The sequence below is a fragment of the Poecilia mexicana genome, unplaced genomic scaffold (assembly GCF_051168715.1).
Source record: "Poecilia mexicana isolate PSO_F unplaced genomic scaffold, ASM5116871v1 scaffold_13, whole genome shotgun sequence".
Taxonomy (NCBI): domain Eukaryota; kingdom Metazoa; phylum Chordata; class Actinopteri; order Cyprinodontiformes; family Poeciliidae; genus Poecilia; species Poecilia mexicana.
The window spans coordinates 23,854,867-23,879,059 of NW_028263382.1; the positions used below are offsets into that span (position 1 = coordinate 23,854,867).

At 38.4% G+C, this 24,193-nt stretch overlaps 2 protein-coding genes across 3 annotated transcripts; one reads left to right on the forward strand and one right to left on the reverse strand.

The window, feature by feature from the left end:
- Positions 1-315: 315 nt before the first annotated feature.
- On the reverse strand, positions 316-23,550 carry cpda (carboxypeptidase D, a). 2 transcript variants are annotated; one of them, XM_015003602.2, is made up of 22 exons: positions 22,714-23,550; positions 20,871-21,118; positions 15,952-16,094; positions 15,678-15,847; positions 13,823-14,223; positions 13,516-13,707; positions 11,776-11,943; positions 11,513-11,622; positions 10,902-11,004; positions 10,419-10,561; positions 10,162-10,331; positions 9,765-10,067; positions 8,913-9,108; positions 8,509-8,644; positions 8,216-8,362; positions 7,924-8,022; positions 7,766-7,830; positions 7,088-7,219; positions 6,043-6,228; positions 3,640-3,742; positions 2,648-2,855; positions 316-2,475 (listed from the first exon to the last, which is right to left on the reverse strand). In XM_015003602.2, exons 1-22 carry the CDS (start codon positions 23,355-23,357, stop codon positions 2,370-2,372), a joined length of 4,173 nt encoding a protein of 1,390 aa, XP_014859088.2. In that variant the 5' UTR covers positions 23,358-23,550; the 3' UTR covers positions 316-2,369. The 2 variants fall into 2 exon arrangements, with proteins under 2 accessions (XP_014859088.2, XP_014859089.2); XM_015003603.2 differs by having other exon boundaries at positions 316-2,855.
- LOC106927797 (uncharacterized) lies at positions 4,480-4,983 on the forward strand. The gene has a single exon (XM_015003607.2). The coding sequence runs from the start codon at positions 4,480-4,482 to the stop codon at positions 4,981-4,983; it is 504 nt and encodes a 167-aa protein (XP_014859093.2).
- Positions 23,551-24,193: the final 643 nt, after the last annotated feature.

Genomic DNA, 24,193 nt, shown 5'->3' on the forward strand with positions numbered 1-24,193 from the left:
TAACCTATGCATTTGTGTCGGATGTCTTGTTTACAATGCATTTACAAGAATCTCAATTAAAGACGAGCTCTTTGAATAAAAAGCCAAAACATGTTTTCTCATTTTCAGTGAACTTTGAGAAACATCTCAATGTGACACAACCTGTTATTAGATTTAAATTACAATATGGCAACATGTAGCTTTTAGGCTTTTAATAAAATAATTGTCACTGCCTTTTTAATGACATATTTCTAATTAAGTTAGGTTTTCCTCTAGTTCATAGCCTGCTAGTTTACATTGCAATATTTGAAAAAATAAAACAACTGAAGCAAGACATGTGGTTATCAGGTGTTTTATTGTGTAGTTTTGCATGTTTGTTGTGCATGTTAGCATATTATGATCACATCAAGGTTCTGGTGAAATGTTCTGCTGTGTGTGGATTTACCGCAAGCATCAAGTACAATTGACAAACAATATTTACAGTTCCAGTTTCTTTATATAAAATCTTCACACCCACACTGTGTGACACTTTCAAAAGCTCATAGAGAATTCGAAGGGGCTTCACAGACATAGCATAAGAAAAATAATTTGCAAAACTGTCTCCCAACGCAAATTTTAAGAAATAATCTCTTGTGAAAATAGCTGGAGGTCAGGATAAACTTTGGAGTGACCAAGATTATATTGCTGCTAAACACTGCATTTGCCTATCCCAATGCACGTTCAGTGATTTCATAGCAACCAACAGTAATTGAGCATTTCAGGCTTGAGCAAATCTATCCCGTTTTTGATTTTGGTGATTTATCTGGTTTGTTTTGAAATGCTTTTAATTACATTCACAAAGTTAAAAAACCTAAAAGAGACACAATATAACCATAGTTTCTACTATTTTAAAGCTTTCCATGTGACTCCCATGTCTTTGGAGAAACTTGCGTCTCACTGAGTCAATGAGAAACAACTTTTAAACACATAGGAAAAGTTACAACCTGGAGATACTGAGGAGAATTTTACCTGGATAGTTTCAGAGGTTTGAGAGCTACAATTTTATGTTGTGGGGCACAAATACCTTTGATGTATTTTTTTTTTTTTATTAATTAATTGGCAAACAAACCAGGTTTGATTTTAAATGAAAGTATTTTGTCATCAAAAATATCAAAAAAATAAAGTAAAGCTAAAAAAAAGAAGGTTATGTTTAAAATAAGGGACAACTAAAAGCCAGCAGTAACTTTCCATACACAAAACAAAGTTATACTGAAACATAAATCTACTGAAAAAGGGAATAATAAATACAATCTTCACTACATACTTAATGCTTTTTTTTTTTTTTTTTGTCTTTCAGCAGTGATAGACGGTCCTTGCTTTCCAGTTCTGGGATTTTTCCACCAAAGTGGTTCCAGTGGTACTGGAGGCAGTTCTTAACTAGTTTTATAAAAGAACTGGTCACTTTTCCACAGCCATGGAACCATCTTGATGCCACATCATTGCATCACCATGAACATCTTAACCAGTAAATATATGATCTTCTGGAAGAGAACTGGTCTATGCAAATCCTGTTGTCTGTGAATGAACACTCTGATTTCAGCAGCTTATCAATTAAATCAAATTTTAAACAAAAACATAAATAAAAACACTGGGAAACAAAAAACTAGTCTTACTCAACTGATAATAAAACTCTTAATTTATTCAGTTTCTACCATTTATTTTACTTAAATTAGCTCAAAGACTAAACTAAATTTTTAAACATGGCACTCACAACAGTGTTGTTGTTCTACAAGAACCAGACTCCAGCAAATACTAGGATCATTTTAGAACTGGGACCGCTCTGGTGGAGTAAAAGCCCTTAGTGCAGGTGAACTCTCCTTATGCACTTTCCAGTCCAGGGAAAATTTTATTTAAGCCTGACAACAAAAAAACACACACACAAAACTGATAAACTCCCAGGCAAGTCACCTTAAAATTGTGCCAAAACGTTAACGAGAAAGATTTTTCCATCTTTTCTCATCAGCAAACTACTGGATGGATCAAGTCCCAGCATAAACTCAGTTTTATTGAAAGCAGATGAAGCTTTGTTACATCTATTTCAGTCTGACTGGACAGATAAACCTTCAGAAGCCAAGGCACAGAGTTGGAGTTGTTCTCCCAAAGGCTCGGACACTTTCAGTGCAGCTATTCTACTTTGGATCAAGAAGTAAAAAAAAAAAAAATGGAATTTCCAATTTTGAAGGATTGTTAAATTGTTGCTTATTTCAAAGATCCATTTTGGGGAATACCGCACTTCTTGCTAGATTTGTTTTCAGGAGTTCATTTGGACTTGGCAGCTTGGCCTTTAAACTGGGGCAGAACAAGCAGAGGCCTTTTTGAATGGCGCAAAAAACAAAAGCCGCTGCAAAGGATCAATGAGACTGGAGAGGAACTTCTTCATTCACTCTGTGTTCATCATCATCATCATCGTCCTCCATCGCACCCTGCTGGTCAGGCAGTAGTCCACCAGCAAGACAACTGATGGTGTAACAGAGAAAATGCTTACGTCACTCATTCAGAAAGAGAGGCGGTGAAGCTGATATGAAGAGTTCATTGAGATCCTTAAGGATTTAACTCTAGAGGGATTAAGAAAAAATAAAGCAAATACTGAATCAAACTAGTGCAAATCTTTCAGATTTTGTTCGCATACAGTGTCTCTTCATCGCTTTCGCTTTCGTCCTGAAACTCGTGGGCGAGCAGGGACTTTTTGGAGCCCATGGAGTTGAGGTGGATTTCATCGTCGTATTCGTCGCGGTGCTGCCGCAACCGGTGGAAGCCATCCTTCTGATGGTCGGACTTCGCTGAGCACACGCACCAAATGATGCACGCCGTCAACACCAGCGCTGTCATGGAGGCAGCTGCAAATATGAAACGAGAGACGCACTGTTACACATTTTCATCTTCATAAAACAACAAACATAAATATTACTAAAAATTATTAATAATTCACTTGGAAAAAAATTGCCTTTTAAGTGTAAATAAAATTATGATTTCAGTACTTTTCTGGTCAGAAGTTTACCTACATTCATCATTGCTGATATTCTGATATTGTGGGATTTTAAAGCTTTCAACTGTTCTTCCCCAGCATGCAGTGATGATAAAAACAAACAGCTAGTTCTCTCCCTGGTTTAACACACCTGGATCCAATGATGGCTCATTAGAGGCCTAAGAAGAACACTGACATACTTAAATGGTTGCAACTACCACCAGTGAGAGAACGAAAACATGCAGGACGCCGACCGACTTTGGGCACCCCTGCTCTATTAAGCCTGCTCTACAGGCTTCATTTTCAAGAATTAGCCATTAAGTTTTAACTTTCCTGTTTGTCCACCAGATGGCGCTACTCATCTTTTTAGGCAAACTTAACTCAAGTAAAAAAACAAAAAAACAAACATTGCAGTAAATATACAATTTACTGCAATTGTATATTTTGTCAGAAACAAAAGTTTAGAATTTTAAAGGAGCTGTTAAAGTAAAAGTAAAGACAAGCACATGATAGGTGTATGTAAAAACAAACTACTAATACATTAGTATTTTAATACTAATGTATTAAAAGACATTTTTAGAACTGAGATCTTGCATTAAAAAAACAACAACAAAAAAAAAACTAGTCCATCTGCATAAGGCTCTTCTGATAGCTACCTGCACAGGCCACAACAAACTCCCTTTGCAATCCAAATATGCTGTTGTCTACATCAAACTCTATCAGGACAAAAGCAGCAGCTTCATGGGAAGTGACCACAACCTGGAAAACAGAAAAAAAATTAAGTAAAAATAGTTAACATAACCAAACTTTCCTTTATCATATATGATTGATATTGGAGCCATGAACAAAACATGCTACTGTTTATGTTTGTGGAGTGGCTTGTTTTCCAACCTGAAGTGAAAGCTAATGAAAGGTTATTGAAACTTCACTTTTGAAAGTTTTAATGGTAACTGTGTTGGCGTATTCACATCTGATCGAGGGCTGAGGGATTCAAATTAAAGCAAATATTAAATGTAGTGGTTTCACGCTCTCATGCATTACGGTTCGACAGAGAGAAATTAAAAGGTCACATCTTTGTATCCAATCAGGATGTTGTTTTTTAAATGAGGTAAATAGGAACATCTCCGTCTCTCAAAGCTTCTTTGACAACAGAGATGGCTAATCATCTAATCAGCAGATCCCTTCTGCAGGTGCGTCTGTTTAGTATAACCTGCTGCAGGTTTGTAACTCTAAAAAAAAAAAAAAAAAGTGTTGGAGAGGAAAAAAAATCCTAATATATTCAGCTTAAAGGTAACTTACAAAAATCACATTAAGAATGAAGTTGCTGGATTACAAGGCAGATTGCATTTTAGTAAAATGATTTGAACCCAAACAGAGATTGGTTGCAGAGAAGAAGCTCTCTGCGTCTTCTTCTACTGTTAGGACATTTTTGTACCGTTTTCTGATAACGGAAGAATTCTTGAAACTAACATCATTTCTCTTTTCAGGTAAATGAGATGCTCCCCTATGAGTTGAGACAGAGCATTCGATGCCCTAAAAAGTATGGACAGACTGTTAAGGAGAGGAGCTTCTTGTTGGCTCCGCCGTTCGGTTCAGAGCTCATGTTTGAGGAGCACGACGCCGAGAAACCGCTGGACGAGAGGTACATCAGGAATGCTGCGGTTATTCCAGATCTCTCTGATCAGCTGTGCAGCGCCGAAGCTGTCGAGATGGAGGAGACCTCGGGCGCTGCTCTGACGATCCATGGGTATTCAGTGGAAGACTTTCAGAAGACCTATCACACTGTGGTGGATCCGCTGCTCTACAGGCCCTGTGGGAAGCTGAAGCCTTACAGCCTGGAGCTGGGGTTTACCATCAAGGAACACCTGCTGGACGGGCTGGCTTACCCGACACTGGAGATTTCAGAGCGCCCAGATGGAAAGATGGAAGTGACGGAGAGGTTCTGTGTGCTTCGTTCACCACCTTATATAGATGTAGACTGTAAAGGGGATCCATGGTAAAATTCCTCCAAAGACTTTCTATAATAAGCATGATGGGTTTGCTCTCTGTTAAACTTATTACTATATACTTCTATTGGATGTTGTTTCGTTTTTCAGCCAAATCTGTACAATTTGAGATGTATTATAATCCTTACTGTGAATTTTTATGAGGCGTATTAGTCTGCAGGTACAAAGTTTTTATATTCATGTAGTTCTAAAGTGATGTTGTACACTAATCCATAAATACATGAACAGATTAAATAATGTTAAATTAATAAAGACAAGTAATTCCTAAACTAAAAATCCTAAGTTTAAAAGAAAACATTTTGAGGTTTGTATTTTTCCAAACGTTCCAGTGATTCAGTCATTAGAAACTAGAGATGCGTTAAGAAAGTAAAACCTTCATTTCAGTTATTAAACACTAACAGGAAAAGTAATATTACACAGATTTATGGCAGAGGGTTTCAGGCAAATGTCTTGGTGCGTTCTCGCCAAATGCGTTTTGAGCATCAGGTGCGTCTGGTTTCCATTCAAAGTCTTTGTGGAGGCAAGTCGAGGGCCGTTGAGGCACCTTTGGATAGTCTAGCGCGGTGCGTTTTGAACCGTTTGGAGCGTTGGACGCACGCGACGCGTCCAACGCTCCACATAGACTTTGAACGTAAACCTGACGCTCAAAACGTGTTTGGTGTGAACGCACCAAAAGTGCACACACATCGAACTTTTAACGTCAGACGCTTTTTTGACGAGTGTAATACTGTGAATGCACCATTCATCCCAATTGTGTTGTACTAAAAATAATTTTTATTAGCCTTATGCCATCTAATTTTCTGAGAAACTGAGTATTCATCAGTTTTCATACATTAAGCCATAATGTAGTTACTAGAAATTAACAGAAAAACCTTAAATACATCATTCAATATCACTTTCAGTATTCAATAACATTCTATCTATTAATATGCACCTGGAGATAATATTTATATTAAGAGCATATTTGCTACTTGATGGGCTCATGTTAATAGCTGTATGTTGTTCTGACATCTATGCTTTACATAAAGTATTTGCATGTAAAACACAGCGTACCTGTTTATGGTGACTTTGATAGCCTTCAGCTATGGCGTCAATATTATAGGAGCCCGGGTGGACGAGGACGTGGAAGTAGCCGCCCTCAGAAGTAGAGACTTTCAGGGTTGTGTTCAGAAAAATGGTCGCGCCGACAATCGGTTTCCCACTTCTGTCCCTCACTACGCCACGCACCCCTTTATGGACCTGAGCAAAAACATTCATGGTTTGTGACACACCTCTGATATTATGCCATTAGACTATGGAAATATTTAATACATTAATACAATTTAATAAAATTTACTCTGATGATTACACTACAGAAAAACGGAAATATTCAAATTATATTTTTAAGGATTTAATTTTTCTTTTTTTTTTTAAGAACTATAGAATTCTTAATCTCAGAATTTATCAATAGACCCAAATTTATTATTTCTTTTTGTTGAAGAAAACTTGATGGCTTCATGGTTTTTAGGCAATTTCTAAATACAAAAGAGAACTAATAATGAGGAATATTTTTAGAGATCGTGTCCCCAAATACTTGCTCATAACGTGTCTATAATGAGATTGGGAATGATGTCTGTAAATATAAATATTTTTTTAATCATCTCTGAACTTTTTGCATACATATCCAGATCTGAAAATGCTTTTCTAAGAATTCTGCATTGGTCATAAATCCAAACTTTTAGAAAGTTGTCTTTTATAATGTGCTCATCTTAATAAGACTCGTCTCTTAAATACTTTTTTTTTCTTCAGGGCAGTGTCTGTAGATATTACACATATGAGGAATAAAAATGTACATAATTCAGAATGAGGATTTAAAGGTAAATCTGATAGAAAGGGATCAGATCAAGAAAGCTTCAATAAAAAATAAAATCTGTTAAGACTCAACTTAAGTAAGTAGCAACCTGAAAGTGAATGACAATTTTAAACTGAATTAAAAAATAAAAAAAATAGGAATACTAAAATATTTTCTTAGAGATTAAAAAAATCTAAATGCTAAACAAAACATTTCCATATAAAACTACATTACTAAAGATCATAGGTATCCAGAATAAAATCCTACCTCCACCAGCATGCTGAGGAGAGCCTTTTTGTTCTCAGCCCAGAGCGTGCCCAGCTGGTTAGCAGCAGGAAACAAACAGCAGCCAGTATATACTGTGATTTCTGGGCAGTGTCCAAAATCCATACTGAAGTCCTGGAATGACACGAGAATGAAACTTAACGTGAGATAATAGACAAAAGAAAGTAAAAGTTGAAGTAGCACTTTGTGAATGTTTTGTGGGTACAGTTCAGGGATGTTCCTGTTCCCCTTCCTAACTGTCCCACAGCTCAAAGCATTGTCCAGAAAGACACGAATGAGCGAGTTTGGTTTAAAAGGACTGGACTGGCCACCATATGTTCCTAACTAAAACCTAATAGAACATATTTTGGATGAAATTGAGATTTTGAGCCAGACCTTCTCATCCAACATCAGTGTTTAACTTGACATATACTCCTCTGGGGGAATGGGAGAATATTCCCAAAATCCCACTTCAAAACCTAGCAAAAATCATTCCCAGAATAATTTGACATTAAATCTTAAGGATTAACAATGGGGTATCAATCAAGTTCATATGTGTGTGTCTAGAAACGAGTGACCCAATAGTTTTGGCAACATATTGTGTATATTTTCAATAAAAATGTACTTTGTTATTAAATCTTCCATAAAAAAAAAACTTTAATTCCAGTTGAAAAGTCTTACCTTCATGCTCCCCATGTGACTTTGCAGTTCTGCTGCTTTCATCACTCCGTCTGGGACATTTCCCACTGAGTACAATGAAAGCAAACAGTTAAACATGATTATCTTCACTCAGATATAAATGACAGACATGGCATCCATTAATAAAAATTAAGTCATACTTTGCCCGTTGTTGGAACATGCAGTGTCACCGGGGTGCATCTTGGGATGGTTCTTGGCGTACACTTTTGCCAAGTACTTCAAAGTGGCTTCATTATTAACTACAAAAACAAATTATGCACATTTTATTTCATCCAGTTTGGGGATAATGAAGAGAAGATTATCATCAAGGCTTGAGCAACATAAATCATCACCGTAGGGAAGATTTTTTCTTAAAGTAATAATATGTAAAGGCTTTACAGAGCACAAAACAAATAATGAGACAAAATGTTAAGCCATACAAAGAGGTGTTACCAGTCTGAACAGGTTTGTCATAAGGGTAGGTGACAACCAGAGCGCCTCCATCCAGGGCGACAGACAGACTGAAGTCATAGCTTTGAATAAAATTCATCATTGCTTTGGTCTCTGGTTCTGGCTCCATCAAATGCTGCGACGAGTTGCCTGTTGAAGTAGGAAAGGAAAGTAAAAACAGCTTATGGAAAGATGGAGCAAGCCTCTCAATCAAGTCTACTGTAATTCAGCTGCATCTTATTCCAAGCATCTTTTTGACAGAAATGTGTCAATAAATGTGTATCCAAATAACGGACCGAAAAACGTCTTGTCAAGGTCTTTGTCATTGGAGTTGGTCAGGCCGCGGCTGGACGAGCATTTCTTCTCCGCCGCCTGTTCCCGTCCGTCAGGGTTGATGGAGGGCACAATGAAGATGTGGGTCTCGTTGATTAGCTGGAGAATGGAAGAGGTAGAGAAGTCAAATTAACACACGTTCCCCTTGAACGTTTTCGCATTCTGTCTTGTATTTCAATAGAAACTTATGTGACAAACCCTCACACAGTAGAGAACAAGTATAACATGGTAAAAAAATACATGAATTTGAACATTCTTTACAAATACAAGCCTGAAGTGTGCCATGCATTTGTATGAAAAACATGTTTTACAGCTTGCATAAAATGTTTGCAGGGCTCTGTGTATTTCGGGCGACACCGACACCAACCTTGGAAATGGCGGTGTTCTTGCCGTAGTTGATGCACAGAGAAGCGGCAAACTCCAGCAGCAGCTCCGTGCCCACGGGAGCGTTGCCGTGGATCCCTGCCACAAAGCGGATCTTCGGTTCAGACGGCTCGGGTTCTGCTGGATTGTTGGAGATTTCCAGAGCCAAAATGTTTCTAAACTCTACACTTTGGCCCAGTCTAAACACAAGAAACACAAAATCACATGAAGGGTGAGAAACATATTGATGCGTTGACACCCAACTCAATCAACAGCAGGTGAAGCTAAGCCTTGCTTTACAGCCTTGAGATAAATTAAAAGGTTCATGTTTACTCTGAAAACTGCAAGGTAACACAGTGCTGGGCAATAAGGTTTAAAAATAAAATCTCCATCTTAAAAAAGTTGTTTTAATTATGTCTAACTGGGTTTGTGTTGGTTCTTTCTTCAAATATACTCACTAATTTGCACAATTACTTCTAAATCTTGTTACTGATAATAATATGATGCTGCTGCATTAGAAGATTCATTTCTATTAAGTATTATCTGAAAAACTTAAAATATAACTTCACATGAGAGGTTTCTTCATTCTAATTTTTTTTTTGTTATTCTTTTTGTTGGAGTTATAAAATTATGACTTTATTCTCCTAGGATTGTGACTGCATTCTTGATGACAGCCCTGAGCTGGCTGTCATCACTCTGAACTATGAAAACTAAAGGTGCACGTTGGTGAAAACAAAAAAATCCAGATTTTTCAATAATTATATCTTCAAAACCCAAAAATTTGACAAATCATTAAAGTCGACTTATCGCCCAGACCCTGTAAGTCAGTGGTTTTGGATATTAACAGCATACCCACCTGTGTAAAGATGTAATTTGGGGGAAGTTAAGCGTGAGGCCTCTCAAGACGGCTTCCAGGTCTTTTGGGCGTCGGTAGCGGAAGCTGCTGTCAGTGGCTGTGCTCTTGACCAGCTGCTCCAGACCTTGGTCTAGAGACAGCTCCTTTATCAAGCTGTTGAGCTCCCTGTCAGATGGGCTCCGGGTCAGCTGGGGAACAGTGGACGCATGGCCGGAATTTTCCGAGTTTAAGCGGGTCAGCCTGAAGTCCACTACCTCTGCTCGGTCCTTTGAGACCGTAGCGTAGGTCGTCAAGGGTTTATACCTTTACAGATAAAAATAAAAGAGGGGGTTTTTTTAGGTAGTGGAAGGAAAGCCTTTTCTCTGGTGAGTTTCACTTTCTGAAATAAAAACGTTACCCATCAGCAGAGGCAGTGACTGCATAAGTCCCAGGAACCAGCAGTCTCCAGTAGTCTCCAGTATGACCCGTAGTGACGTTGTGGTCTATTCCCCCCACGCTGATGGTGGCATTGGGAACTCCCACTTTATCCTGGTCATCAGAAACTGTGCCTTTTATTCCCGTGTGAACCTACAATGACAAACAACAAAATAAACAGGAGTAAATAGAAAACAGTGAAAGTGCTAAATTGCTAACACTGACTCCTGCTTCTTGTACCTGGTGCATAAACTGCAGCAAAGCTCTCCAGTTTTGTTGCCAGTATTTTGGCAGCTCCTTAGCCAGGGGGTACTTGACGCAGCCCAGCTCGATGGTCACCTCGAAGCAGTTTGTGTTGATGTAATTCCAGTCCTGCATCCCACCTGGGGAAAATAAAGTCTTCATTATTTTCGGCAGCGGCACTGAGTGCACTTCAAAAGTTATTTTAGACTAAAGATGACCTGAGTAAATACAAAATACAGTTTTTAAATTTAGATTTAGTTTGTCCAGGGGATTATCTAAGAAATGGTGTGGATGCCCATCATTGGTGCCAATGAGTGTTTGACATCTCTTGGAGATATTTTGTGAGGTTATTTGATTTCACTAAGGTAAAGTTAAGACATTCAAATCGGGAGTGAGAAAGGCACATTTCAAATCTTGAAAATAAAATATTACTCATGTGAATAGGTGACGTTATGTGAGCTCTGAGCAACGAAGGCCTACCGGGAACAGTGTACCAGTTGGCCCCATTAGTGATGCCATCCTCAAAATAGTCCTCTGGGTCCAGGTCGTCACAAGGGTGTCCTTTGTACATGAGAGGATTCTCCTGCACACAAATTCAACACAAAAACAACACAAATTCAACACAAAAACAACTAAACGACGACTTCATTTGTTTTGATGTTAAAAGCCAAATCTCTCCACAGATCGAATAGGCAAGAGTGAGCCCGTCTTTTTTAACTTCTGTTTTATTGCAAAAGAAAAAAAAACATCTATGTATTTTTGGGGATTTTCTATGCAAGACAAAAAGTATCATAGAACTCTTCAGCAGAAGATATTCTGTTTCTGAAAATGGAAATTCGCATTTTCACACCTTTAATATGACATTTAAATTAAATCCACTGCAATCAATTCTTAAGCAGAAACTAATCAGATATAAATGTATTATTTTCTTTCCATTTTGTGGTTCTATGTAATTTATCAGGATTTTAAAAAGGCAAAACAAGGAAAGGTTGTGGAGGTACTAATAATTCTGTCAGGTACGGTACAGGATGAAAATAGACATATAAATAAAACTTACTAATTAAATTTTAGCCCAGAAGAGATTAATTTACCTGTGAGTACGCTTTGGCCACCTGCTTAAATACTTCATCATCAGGTGACCTGCTGTAATGACTAAGCCCCTCTTTGTCATCATCAAACGGGTAGTTGACCACCAAGGAGCCTGAATTTCACAAAAACATTGCATTTCACCGCTTTGTTAGTGTAACTAACAACCAACTGTGGTGCTAAATAATAAGGTTTTCATTGGACGAAATAGAAAACTAATACATAAATGTAATTAAATGACAACTTTTACACTGGATGACTTGTTTACCTCCGTGGAGGTTTGCAGACAAAACAAACGGGGTGCTCTTCAACCAGCTCATGACAGCTATAGTCTCTGGCTGCCTGGGTTCGGTGATGGTGACAAACTGGTCTGGAAAGTTGCGATTCAGATCATAATCATTGCTGTTGTTCCGTCCTCTGTAGCCCTTCACGTCACCTAAAGGGAAGCAAACTCAGGTGGTGAGACATTGCTATGCAACAGTCACTGGAGCATGTTCCTGTTTGAAGGTTTGTCCTTTAAATGTCACTTCCTGTTGTACTTCTGCAGTAATTATTGACTAAAGGATGTCACATGGAAAAGCTGCTCAATAGATAAACAGAGACGTTGAAGGAGGGCACATGAATTTCACAATAAGAAGGGAGATAGTGACATAAAAACAGTTAAATTTGTCCAATATATTCTTGTTAAAATATTGATATATTTTGTACAGTACGTAAAGTTTGTCCTTCTTTCAAATAATAACTAGAATGCTGGCGAAAAACTTTTTAATGCATTTGCTTGAGAGTGCCTTTAACCAACCTTGAAGAGAAAAAACTATCAAACAGGACCTGAATTTAAACACAAAGAGCAAGCAAGAAGACAAACATCTCAAGCATACAGACTGACAGGAACGCACACAAATTACAAACAAATAATTGACTTGACGTGGCCAAGTCAAATAGTTGACTGCAGGTTCAATAGGAAAGTCAAACAGAACAAAAATGAGAAGTCTTTGGCAAGTTTCTGTACTACTATTATCGCTGCTTATCTTAATATGTATGTACACTTACTAATACCCTTCTGCTAAAGCTGCTTTGAATTATTCTGTAGTTTACATTTTCTTTAAACCTATGCCCATGCATGAACAGTCATCATGCATGGGCAAAAGGAAACATAATTATATTAAAAGGTTTTTTTGTTGTTTTGTAGGACAGGTTTAAAAATAGTTGACAGAAATCCAGAAAAACCATAAAAGACCTGACATAAATAGACATATATTTAATGGTTCATAACTGAACGGTATAAATATGTGGAAACAGTTAAATGAAAAAAATGACTGGTTAAATATTACTTTAATGGGTCTGAACAAGTGCATTTCAGAAAACATCTAGTTCTATTAGGAAGTGTGTGTGTTGTTTATGGTTAAATTAATGTTACTGTGCATGAAGAACAGAGTGAATCCCTTTGTGCCATGGTGTTGCAGTTTAACTTTTTGTCCTCTTTTCTTAAATAACCTCTTGACCATCTTATGCTAAAAGTATTACACGCCATACAAAGGATGTAGGTGCCTTCAAGAGTTTAAATAACTAGTTACTGTGTTACTCAAAAGACTTTTCCAACTCCCCTGCAGTATCAAACAGTGAATGAATTTTCATCGGTGAAGACAGAGTGTATGAATAATGTAGCATGAGACTATTATCTGGACATTCCAAATTGTGTAGCAATTACTTAATTGTTTCATAGCAGTTGCAGCCCCATGTCATAGATTTCTTTTTTTTTTTTTTTTGCCATGTCTTAGTTGGAGATCTGATGTCTGGAAGCTACAGTATCAAAAACACTGGATCCGTTACTTTAGCTATGCTATGCTTTACAAAACACTGAAATTGCTGGCAGATATGTAGTGCAAGCATAACTCACCTCGACTATCTGAAAACCATATACTGTATTTACCAAAAACTACATTTAAAAAAATTCTTAAATTAAAGAAAATATATGACTTCAGTCTCCACCTGTAAATATTTCTCTCACCTTCCACAGCCACCTCGTAGCCATCGGGGTTCATGGAGGGCATGATGTGAATCCTAGTGCTGTTGACCAGCTGAGTGACCTCAGGGTCGGTACCGTAGTTGCGACACAGATATTCAATGAGGTTGAGCAGCAGTTCCCTTCCCACCACCTCATTCCCGTGCATGTTGCCCACATACTTGAACTCCGGCTCCCCTGAAAGAGATAAAAAGAAACAAGTCAAAGCATTAACAATATGCATACACATCCTGTATAAATGAATTTAAAAAAGGGCAGCTGCTCTCATTGTGTTGTGCAGTTTGCCGCTCACCATGCTCGTGAACATTAGGGTTGTCCGAGATTATCATCACATACAGCTCCCGGTCTTGTACAGAGCGGCCGATGGAGTAAAGATGGGTGATGGAGGAAAACTCGCTGCTGTACTTTCGTAAGAAGAGCTCCATGTCTGCATAATTGTGGTGACGAAACTCTTTTGGATGGACGGACTCATGACCAGGTGGGACGAACGGAGTGGTGGTGGGAACTGCGTGAGCCTGGCTGTTGTTGGAAGCCTTCGTAGAGGGAGTAACAAGGTGACTGGTGGATGGAGTTGAGGTTGTAGTTTGGGGGGTTTTGCCTGCAGCCTCACTGACAACAGGCTGCAGGGTAAAGTTAATCTCAGTGGGTTTGCCATCAATAACCTGAACATTGTTGAATGTCTTTGGTAGATACCTGCATACACAGAGACAGACACATTAAGAAAGATTAGGCTTTAATATCAAAACTACAAAAAGCGATGGCCCAACTGTGTCATTATTCTGGCTTCACCAGACGTTCTCCACTAGATTAGATAAGAAATTCTCTTCTTTGTTTTACAAACTAATTGTTCTGTAATTTTTGGAGGAAGTAAGACAGGATATGTGGCTACTTGCTAAACGATTCACAGCCCTTGAACTGTTTTTACATCTTGTCATGTCATTGTCAAATTGACAATGCATTTTGTTTTAAACATTGGGTGAAAATCACCAAATCAACACAAAGTAATGTGTAATTGTGAAGTAAAAGAAAAATTGTGCATAATTTTCAAGAGTTTTTAATAAAATACAGAGAAGTGTGGAAGTAATTTGTATTTAGCCCCTTTATTCTGAGAACCCTAAAATCCTGCAAAACTGATTGCTAGACGTCACACAATGACTAAATAAAGTCCAATTGTGCATAACTTGATGTCAGGATAAATCCTGCTGAACCTCAGAGGTTTGTTAGAAAACAAATTGCACAGCATAGAGATCAGGGAGAGAGTCGTGGAGAAGTTTAAAGTAAAGTTACTTTTTAAATCAATATCTCCTACCGTCGCTCCTTGCCCGGCCTGTAGACAACTGGCAGGCTGAGCAAGGAGGGAGCATTAATCTGAGAAGAAGCAAAGAGGCCCATGATAACTCTGGAGGAACAGCAGGGTTCCACGAAAATATGATGATTAATAAAATTCTCCACCTGAACTTTAATTTACTCATTTGTATGCAAAACGCTGTGTGCCAGAAAACTAACACGTGGATGCATCGTGCTGCAGAGGTGTTATTTTCCCAGCAGAGATGAGGAAGCTGGGAAATTGATGAAAATATAACAGAGATAAATAGAGGGCAATGGAAAAAAAAAACTCTGTTTACAGGCAGCAAACAACTTGAGACTGGGCCAGAGATTCATGTCCAGTATGATAAACGCTAACCATATTAAATGGTTAAATCTAAGTATTTTAATGTATTAAATGTCAAAACTTAAATGCAAGACCTGAAACTTGCTACTCAAATAAACTCTCCATCCAGTCTGACTGAGCTTCAGCTATTTTGCACAGAACTGGCAAAAATATGGACCCTCTAGTTGTGTAAAGCTGATTGAGACATACTAATCATTTGGTCCAGTAATTTTATTGGTTATACAAACAACATTCTGACTCAGGAGGTGCTAAATACAAATGGCTATCACAGATTTGCCTATTCAGATTTTAAATTCTCAGGAATCTGAACTCCTTCTGAAAGAAAAACAACAAAGAAATAACGAAGAAATTAGGACTTTTAACCAGATCTTTTTGTGTGCGTTTCCGACTTACAACAGTGTTGCTATGCATGAAAGGCTGTTCCTTTAAAGCGTAGCTTCACTTTGCACCAAATGTGGTGTGTGTAGAAACTCACCCTGGAGCCACAGCTGTGATGTTGTAGGTTCCTGGGAGCAGAAGGCGGTAGTAGTCTCCAAATTTTGCTGTGGTCAGGTTGTGGCGGATACCAGCAACCACAATGCTGACATTGCTGAGGGCGGAACCGCTGACTGCATCTTTCACAAAGCCACGAACTCCCATGTGTACCTGGAAGAAAATAGTACTATGAGTTTAAAAAGGATTCGTACTGAGAGATTCATGATGACTGAGAGACGTTTCAGTTTCTAAGGGATAAACTTTGTGAGCTTTACCTTTTCCATATAGGCCAGAAGGGACTCCCTGTTCAGATCCCATTCCTGATGCAGCTCAGAAGCTGGAGGGTGCTTGCAGCAGCTCAGCTCCATGGTGATTTCCAGGCAGTTTCCATACAGGTAGTTGTAGTCCTGCATTCCTCCTGAATAACACGGCATCAACATAAACGTCAGCACACTACAACAACAAGAGTCTAATTATAAATTTGAAATTTGTCAGACTCTACAATTTAACTAGATATTCTCTGAAGCTGCCAGACATTATTTCCACTGGGGAGGTCAGGGTGAGAGATTATTTACTAAAAGTCCCAATGAGGTATCTGCAGTTCACAAGTCGCCCAACCTTCTGGTAAATATCACACACAGAAGAGCAGGCTGACCATCTCTGTGGAGCAGCGCTGGGCAGTCAGAGGTCCCATCGGTGAAGAGCTGCCATGATTGCACGCTTGGTGGCCACAGAAACCAAGTCAAACAGTTACGACCTTATAAAGCAGTCGGAGTAAATGGGGTCAAGAACTGTGCACTGAAAAATAACTTGTTCATTGGCACCAGCTCACTCTAGACTCAATTACAGAGGAAAAACTAAAAACAAACTCCAGGATTCCTTCTAATTTTACGGCTCTTGACTTTGAGACTCTTTGAAGACTCTTCCAAATTAAGTTTTAGACCAGCAAGAATAGCAAAATACAACTTCATAATTTTACTTTTTAAAGTAACCCAGTTAGGTATAAATGTATCAGAATAGTAAAGCATTTGTCAGCACTGGGATGCAACTCAGTGCTTTTACATGTAGGTTAACTAACTTTCTGCTGTCAGTGTGTTTTGATCTTAAAAGTTATGGACAACAGGTTTTAATCAATTATTTTTTTTGTATTTCTGCAGATTTATGCCCAGGTCCCTCTTGAAAATGAGATCTGGATCTCAATGGGGGTTTTACCTGGTTAAACAAAGGAAATAAGGAATATTAATACATTTCCAAGCCAACATTAATTAATCTATAATATGCTAAACGTTTTTTTATTTTCTTACATATTCAAAATCAAATGATCCCAAAAACCATGACTATGTGTCAACCATATTTGATGTCCCACACTTCAACATCAGACAATGTTCAGTCAAAGTGAAATGGATATTTTACTTTGATGCCCAAAAGAAGAAAAGTCTTGGACGAGATGAAAACAACACAGACTACAGCAGAAACCGGTGTGGTCGATGAATCGGTGGATAGATGTACAGCGTGTGATAAAAGACATGAAAAAATTTACAATCTGAGACGGTCAACAATAGACCATGAAAGAAAAATTTATGTTGAATAAATTTTTAAATAAAAAGATACTTTTCAGAAGCATTTTTTCTGTTATGTAATACATTTTCAGCATATAGGCATGATAGCAAAATCACCAACATAAAACAAGCATGTGTAAAAACAGAGCGCCAATATGAGAACAGCTAATAATTTTAATATCAACACTAAATGTGTATTTGAAAAGACAGTGGTGCAAATATATTGTCAACCTGAATTTAATATATTCAAGGCAACAGTTAGAAAACAGTTCTCCAATTAATACTACATGCCAATCTAAAACATTCATCGTTTTATATTGGTTTGGCTTTTTTTTTTTTTTTTTTTCCTGAACCACTTAACTCAAATTTTTTTCATAAATGCTGACACAAGCTTAATGGAACCACTTCGCAGCATGACAGCTGGATTCCTGCCATGATGCTGGAGGTCACACGCCCAACTCACTGCTGCTGCCATAAAGGAGACTTGGCCCAATCAGAAGTGCTTCTAGCTACGTCGTGCGCCTGCTGAGAGTTTGGCTGCAGGTCTGCCTAACCAAAGTGTGCATGTGCTCTGTCAGCTGTTGAAAAAGGAGCATCATCCTTTTTTTCTGTTGAACAAAAACGACAAACATAACCTGCTTGCAAACCAATCGGTTATCAAAACCAGCCCACAACATAAAGAAACATGGCCTCAGCATTTATTTGAAGGAGGGGAGTGCTAAACTTTACCTTCAGGGCACCGTTGAGACTTTAAGCTCTGAGGAAAGAGACAGAGCTGGGTAACATGGCAACCACACTGTATATAAAATATTTAAAAAATATCTCACCTATAAGGGATGAGTAATATAAGTGCCTATATTCAGTAATGACAGAAAATTATTAGCTTCCTGCCACAACATAAAAGCTATAGAGCACAGAACTGGCCAGAAGACATAAGCCTTTGTCTCTGGCTACGTCTGCTTCACAGTTTAAACTGTCACTGAAGCAAACCACCAAAGTAAACACCCTGCACCCACAGAGTTTAACAAACGCAGACCTTTGCTTAAATATCCTGTTGAAGTAGGAGATTGTCACACCCTGAATGCAGCAGGAAACCACCGAACAGACAATCAAGTCAAAACCAGAGTTAAACCAGGATGCGCTTTACTGCAGGATGTCTGCAGTGGTTGAGATATAAAAATCCAACACCAAGGAAAATCACCTGCTTTTCTAAGCAGACCTGTCGGCTGTTCACAGAAACAAAGAAGAGCAGCACAGATTCAGTGACTGCAGTGACCTCAGGCTCCTCAAGGGTTTCAGTTCTGTAACAATTATCCTATAAACTACTTGCAAAGAGTCTCTACAACTTAAATCTAGGTTTTTGAATTAGTCTTTAGTCGGGGGAGGGCCTGGGAGGACCTTAAACTGAAAAGTCAAAACTTAAATCCAGTTTCAGGTTATTGTGCAGTTAAAGAAGAAGCGGAGTTCTTCCTGATTAGATTACAGTGAATGGTTGTGACGGTGGATTATTATTTCAGGCTCTGTTTGCCAAACAGAACCGTCCTCTGTTCCTCACTCTCCCTGCTGGCAGCTTGCCTTGGCTTCTCGTGATCTCACTCCATGTCCTCCAGACAATGTTTCCATCCAGTGCTGATAAGTCCGAATTTAGGTGACATTTTGGACGGTGGCGTCCCTCAGTTAAATAAGTGATATCTGTTCAACTATTTCACACCAAGTGGTGCTTATCTTGAGTCATATGAGGTGCAGAATCTGTCTCTGCTTGATGATGGGTTCATTTTTTTTTAGACAGCCAAGAGCCAAGATAAACCTGGTCAAAAAGTGACAATTTTATGGACAAGTAAGTCATTAAATAACTATTTAAATATGTGAACATTAAAAAAAAATGGACTACAAATCTGACTAAAAATATTAATGCAATCGGGGGGGAAAAAATGATCATTTGGGGATGAAAGAAGACATCATGGCTCATGCAACAAACTTGGTAAGGATAATAGAGAGAGAAACAGACAAACTGGGTCAGGGGCCCATGTTTTTATGAAGGCAATTAAATCAGGCTGATGCATAAGAAGTCGCCTCCTGATGGACTCTCGTCATAAAACTTGTTACAACACAGAGCGTCACCAGAGGAAACCTGAGCCGAAACCTGAAGCTGCAGACTCGCACAGCACCGTCGTCCGCCCCGATAAAAGCCAACCAAACAAAGGAGTAACATATGACGGTTGATCCAATTTCAGGTTTCAGACACACAGTTGTTACTGTGCCTGGAAGTATCCCCAAAAATTAGAAGCAAAAAGAAAACAGAATGGTATTTGTTCCAGATTTTCTTTGTATTGGTACAAATAATAAGGGCCACACAGTACGACTCTAAATTTGTTGGCTGTTCTTTTCCAAGTGACAGGAAAAGATACGTTCAGCGTTGGCAGAAACATACTGAGCCTGCTGGTGTTCAAGGGGTTTAAAGGTCACAGGGACTGTTTGAAACATTATGTCATATGCAAAGAAAGTATAGATTTATTCCAACTTCTGTCGTCTTTACATTATTCATTCATGAAAAGACAATCAATCAGATGTAATATCAGTCATACAATAATTATGACTGATTTACTAAAAACTGGTTAAACAAAAAGGCGCAGGACACGGGGATTGATTTTAATGTTGAATTCTTGGTAACAATTAATGACCTCAGAGAAGAATACTGTATATTATCATGTTATCAAGTATAAATATTTAAAGAATGACTGATGAAAAAAACCAGATTGTAAATTATTGTCTTTCAAAGCAAAATAGTGTTTTTTTCTTGCCACAAAAATGCCTTTTGAGTCAGGCCCAATAAAACAAGAAACGCTTCCAGATATGCATGATGACAAATATTTGTCCCTTAAGACTGTTTGACTACAAGCAATGGAAATGCTTTTGCAACAAAGATCATATATGTTCTGGAAATGATTAATTTGTCTTTATTTGCCAACAGCAGTCTATCTCTTAGTAGAAACACTTTTATACGCAAATTAGGCAACCAGTACAGTCTTTAATTTAAAGCTGGAGTATGTAACTTTTATACAAATATTTGTCTTTTACATTTTTGTTAAATCTGTCACGGGACATGTCAAAGAAAAAACTTTTCAAGAATGCAGATTATACTGGAGAAAAGCAGACATAAAATCCTGCCATACTCCTGATAAAAGAAAAAAAACAAAGTCCCGCCTTCAATGAAATAAAATGAAACAACTTGAATCTAATTCAATCCTGAACATGCTGCAGCTTGTGCACAGACACATTCCTGAACGAGCTGCAAGCAATCCGACAATCAGAAACATTCTTAGTTTTTAGACAGACAGTCCCTGCACAAATGACAGACTTACACTAACATCAAAAACAACAGCAGGCCAGCTGTAATTGAAAAGCTTCTAGGACAGCACGAAGAATGTGATCCATAAAACTGAACTCGGTCTAAGTCAGCTGACCGTGGCTGTAAAACCATGACTAAGATTAAAGGAGCTTGAAGGAATCACATAACCAAAACTGGCCTACTTTTTAATTTCCCAACGTCGCACTGATCATACCGCAGCGGACTTTCACCATCAGATTTATTTAAAACATTCTAACATGAACAGCTGAACTGCATAACCACTCACCTGACACATCATACCACTTGGCTCCGTTGGTGATCCCGTCTTTAAAGGTTTCTCCGGGAGAGTCGGGACAGTTAGGGTGACCCGTCTTCATCACAGGGTGATTTCGGGAATACTCCAGGGCCAGGTAGCGAAACAGATTGTCATCGGCCGACTGGCTGTAGAAGCCCCCTTGCTGGTGGGAGGCAGAGTCGTCGAAAGGGTAACTGGCCACCACAGAGCCGCCGTGCAGGTTCCCAGAGAGAACAAATCTGTGGCGACGGGAGCAGCAATGTAAGTAAGTTAGAGCAATAATTAAACAATTCAAAACAACTACAACTCAGAAAGAGTAGCAGTTTATTTCGTCACCACGCATTCAACTAACTTCCAATCCAAGATTGTAACGCACACTTATTTTAAAGTTTTTACACATTTTTACTGGCATTTCCCAAATTAGTGTTTTTTTTTTTGTTTTGTTTTTTTTTGCAAGTAGCAAGAATATCTGTTCAGCCTAAACAGATGCCTGCACTCCAGCTGCTGCTGATGTCAAACACTTTTTGTTGTTCGTTTTTAACTTAGTTTTTTTTTTTATGACAATACTGAAGACAAAAATATAACTGCTCAATAAATGTTATTGTGCTTTCACAATGCCATTTTGTTTGTCTTGAGCCTGCTTTGTTACTTACATCATAAGTCAATGTACGTTATCACATGTTAAATACACATCTGTTAAGAAATGATGACGTAAGTTATTAGCAGCTCTCCTCTCTAAATAACTGGCTCCGGGCCTTTGAAAATACTTTGTCTGCTGGTCACAAAATGACCAAACGGGAATTCGTCTGGGAAAATTTTGCACTAAAATATGCAGAAAATCTGGAAAAATCTCATTTAAACTCCTCGGTGGACTGCAACGGGATGCAAACGTGAAGGTTGTAGATGGATCGACACTTACTTGAAACACAACTTTTAGAAAGAAAAGCATGAGGAAAACATTCCACTGAGCAGGTAGGACAGTTATGTAATGTCAAGGTGCTACCAGAATCGCTTTTCTGAGTCACTGGCAACAAAACTTTTACACAACTAAACTTTGAATGTGAATGCCAGCTGACGTCTTTTCAACTTAGTCACATAATAAGAAATAAAACAGAGAAATTGTACTACTAGTTAGAACCTGAAGGCCTAAAAGAAAAAACATAAACAAAGCAGTAAACATGAGAAAAGTATCCACTGCTTGAGGCTGGCCGTAGAAGATACTTCTTCTGATAAACCAGCTGAGTAAGATCCAAAAATAGCCCAGGCCTCAAGAACTGCAAGCTGAAATGTACAAACTTTAAAGGTATGAGTTTAAAAAGAACATAACCACAAAAAGATGAATATTCTGAGCAATAACCTCATGACATTTAGAATCTCTGATTCCATACGTTTGCCTTAGAAATATACATTTTGCTTACAAATAATATAATCGGCCAGTTTGATGGAGTCTCTCTTCAGGATCTCACACCTGGCACAAAGATGGCTGAAAGTAAACACGAGGAAGACGGGAACAAGGAAAATTGGGATTTGTCTACTCCACATCCTCACTGCCATCTTTACCAATAATATTCCCACTTTCTACTGTGCAGTCTTAATAATGGTATGATATGCACTTCATATGGATCCTAAAAAGATAACAGAAAATTTAAAACATCAAAATGTTAATCAATGTCTTAACTTTTATTTCTTGTTTTCTTAAAAAAGGAGCCAAATATTGATCAACTGTTTCTAAAAAAGACACAGCTTGTTGTGGTGGTGAGAATTTCTCTAAAAAGGCGATCAGGACAACTTTTTTTTTAAATGATCTCTGTCTGTAGAGAACAGTAGTACTCACTTTTTCTCCTTGATCCATTTTATCACTTCCATGACCTCTGGAATGGTATCTGGACCACTCACTGTGGTCCCGTCAAACTGATCGGGAAAACTTCTGTTTAGGTCCTTATTTCTGGCATTATTTCGACCATCGTTTACACCTTCGCAGTCCCCTTCCTTTGACTTCTCAAAGCCGTCAGGGTTCATGCTGGGCATGATGTAAATATCCGTGCTGTTCACCAGCTGTGTGATTCGGTCCTCCTCCCCATACTTAGCGAGCAGGTGCTCCACCAGATAGACCAACACCTGTCTGGACACGGTCTCATCTCCGTGCATATTCCCCACGTACTTAAATTTAGGTTTCCCCGGCGTGTCTTTGTTGGGCTCCACGGTGATCCGCATCACCCACAACTCCCTGCCCTCCACGGACCGACCAATGCTCGACAGGTTCGCAATGTGGGGGTAGCTCTGCGCTAAAGCCTGTAAGCGTTTCGTTAGGTCAACATAATTGTAGTATTGGTTGTAAGTCTCTATCGTTTCCGAAGCACCGGTGTTTCGTCGCAACTGCTTCTTGTCTTCACCCTGAGACACAACAAGACGAAACAAGGCGGAAAGTAACACCAGCTGTTTTAACGTCTTCGGAAGAGGCTCCCAGATGAGTACCATGTTGACCTAATATCTACTTCCACACCATCCGGTTTTCTCAACTAAAGAACTGAAAAGAATGCTTTTCTTTCTTCTTTTTTTTAAGGTCTTTCTTCGCGTCACAGCTGTTTTTCTGCTGTCAGGGCCACACTAGCCTGCCTGTTTCCTTTCACTTCCGTTCACCTCCCAGTGGGCGGGGCTACGATGTGACGTAATTTTTTTAAGGTGGACCATGAGAGTTAGCCTCCAGCGGGTCTAACTCCGTTCAGGAAAGAAACTTATGTGTCGTACACGAGAGATTTTGTTTATAAAATATACCCGTCAGTCAATAACTTTTTTTAATAATCTGTTTTTGTGGGTGGTTTTCAATTCTACTGATATAGCTACGGTAAGGAAGATGTATGACTAAATAAATAAATAAATAGTTCAAAACCGGGAGTTAATTTAAATTTATAGTGATTGGTCCGGGTCATCTTCGACCTTGAGATTAAGTATATTTTTAAGATTAAAATCAACCGTATTAGGGGAAAAACGATGGGGGAATGGGACCGTCCGAATCTGAAAAAAGTAACAAAAAAATTACACTTAGCAAATAGAAATAATCTAAGAATCTCTTGAAAAAGAAGTTTAGTTTGATTTGCTATCAAATAGTAAAGAAAAAGACTACGTATGTTTACTTTATGCGACGTATTTACCTTATACGTTTAGTTCGTTTAGTTCTTGATTTACAGATTTATCTGTAAGTGCATAAAATGTACAAAAATACAAATACTTCTTCCCCTGGTTTATGAGAGTATTTTCCGTTTCTTGTTTTTTCACCAAAAAATTATTTGTGTTTAATGATGGTAGCATATTTT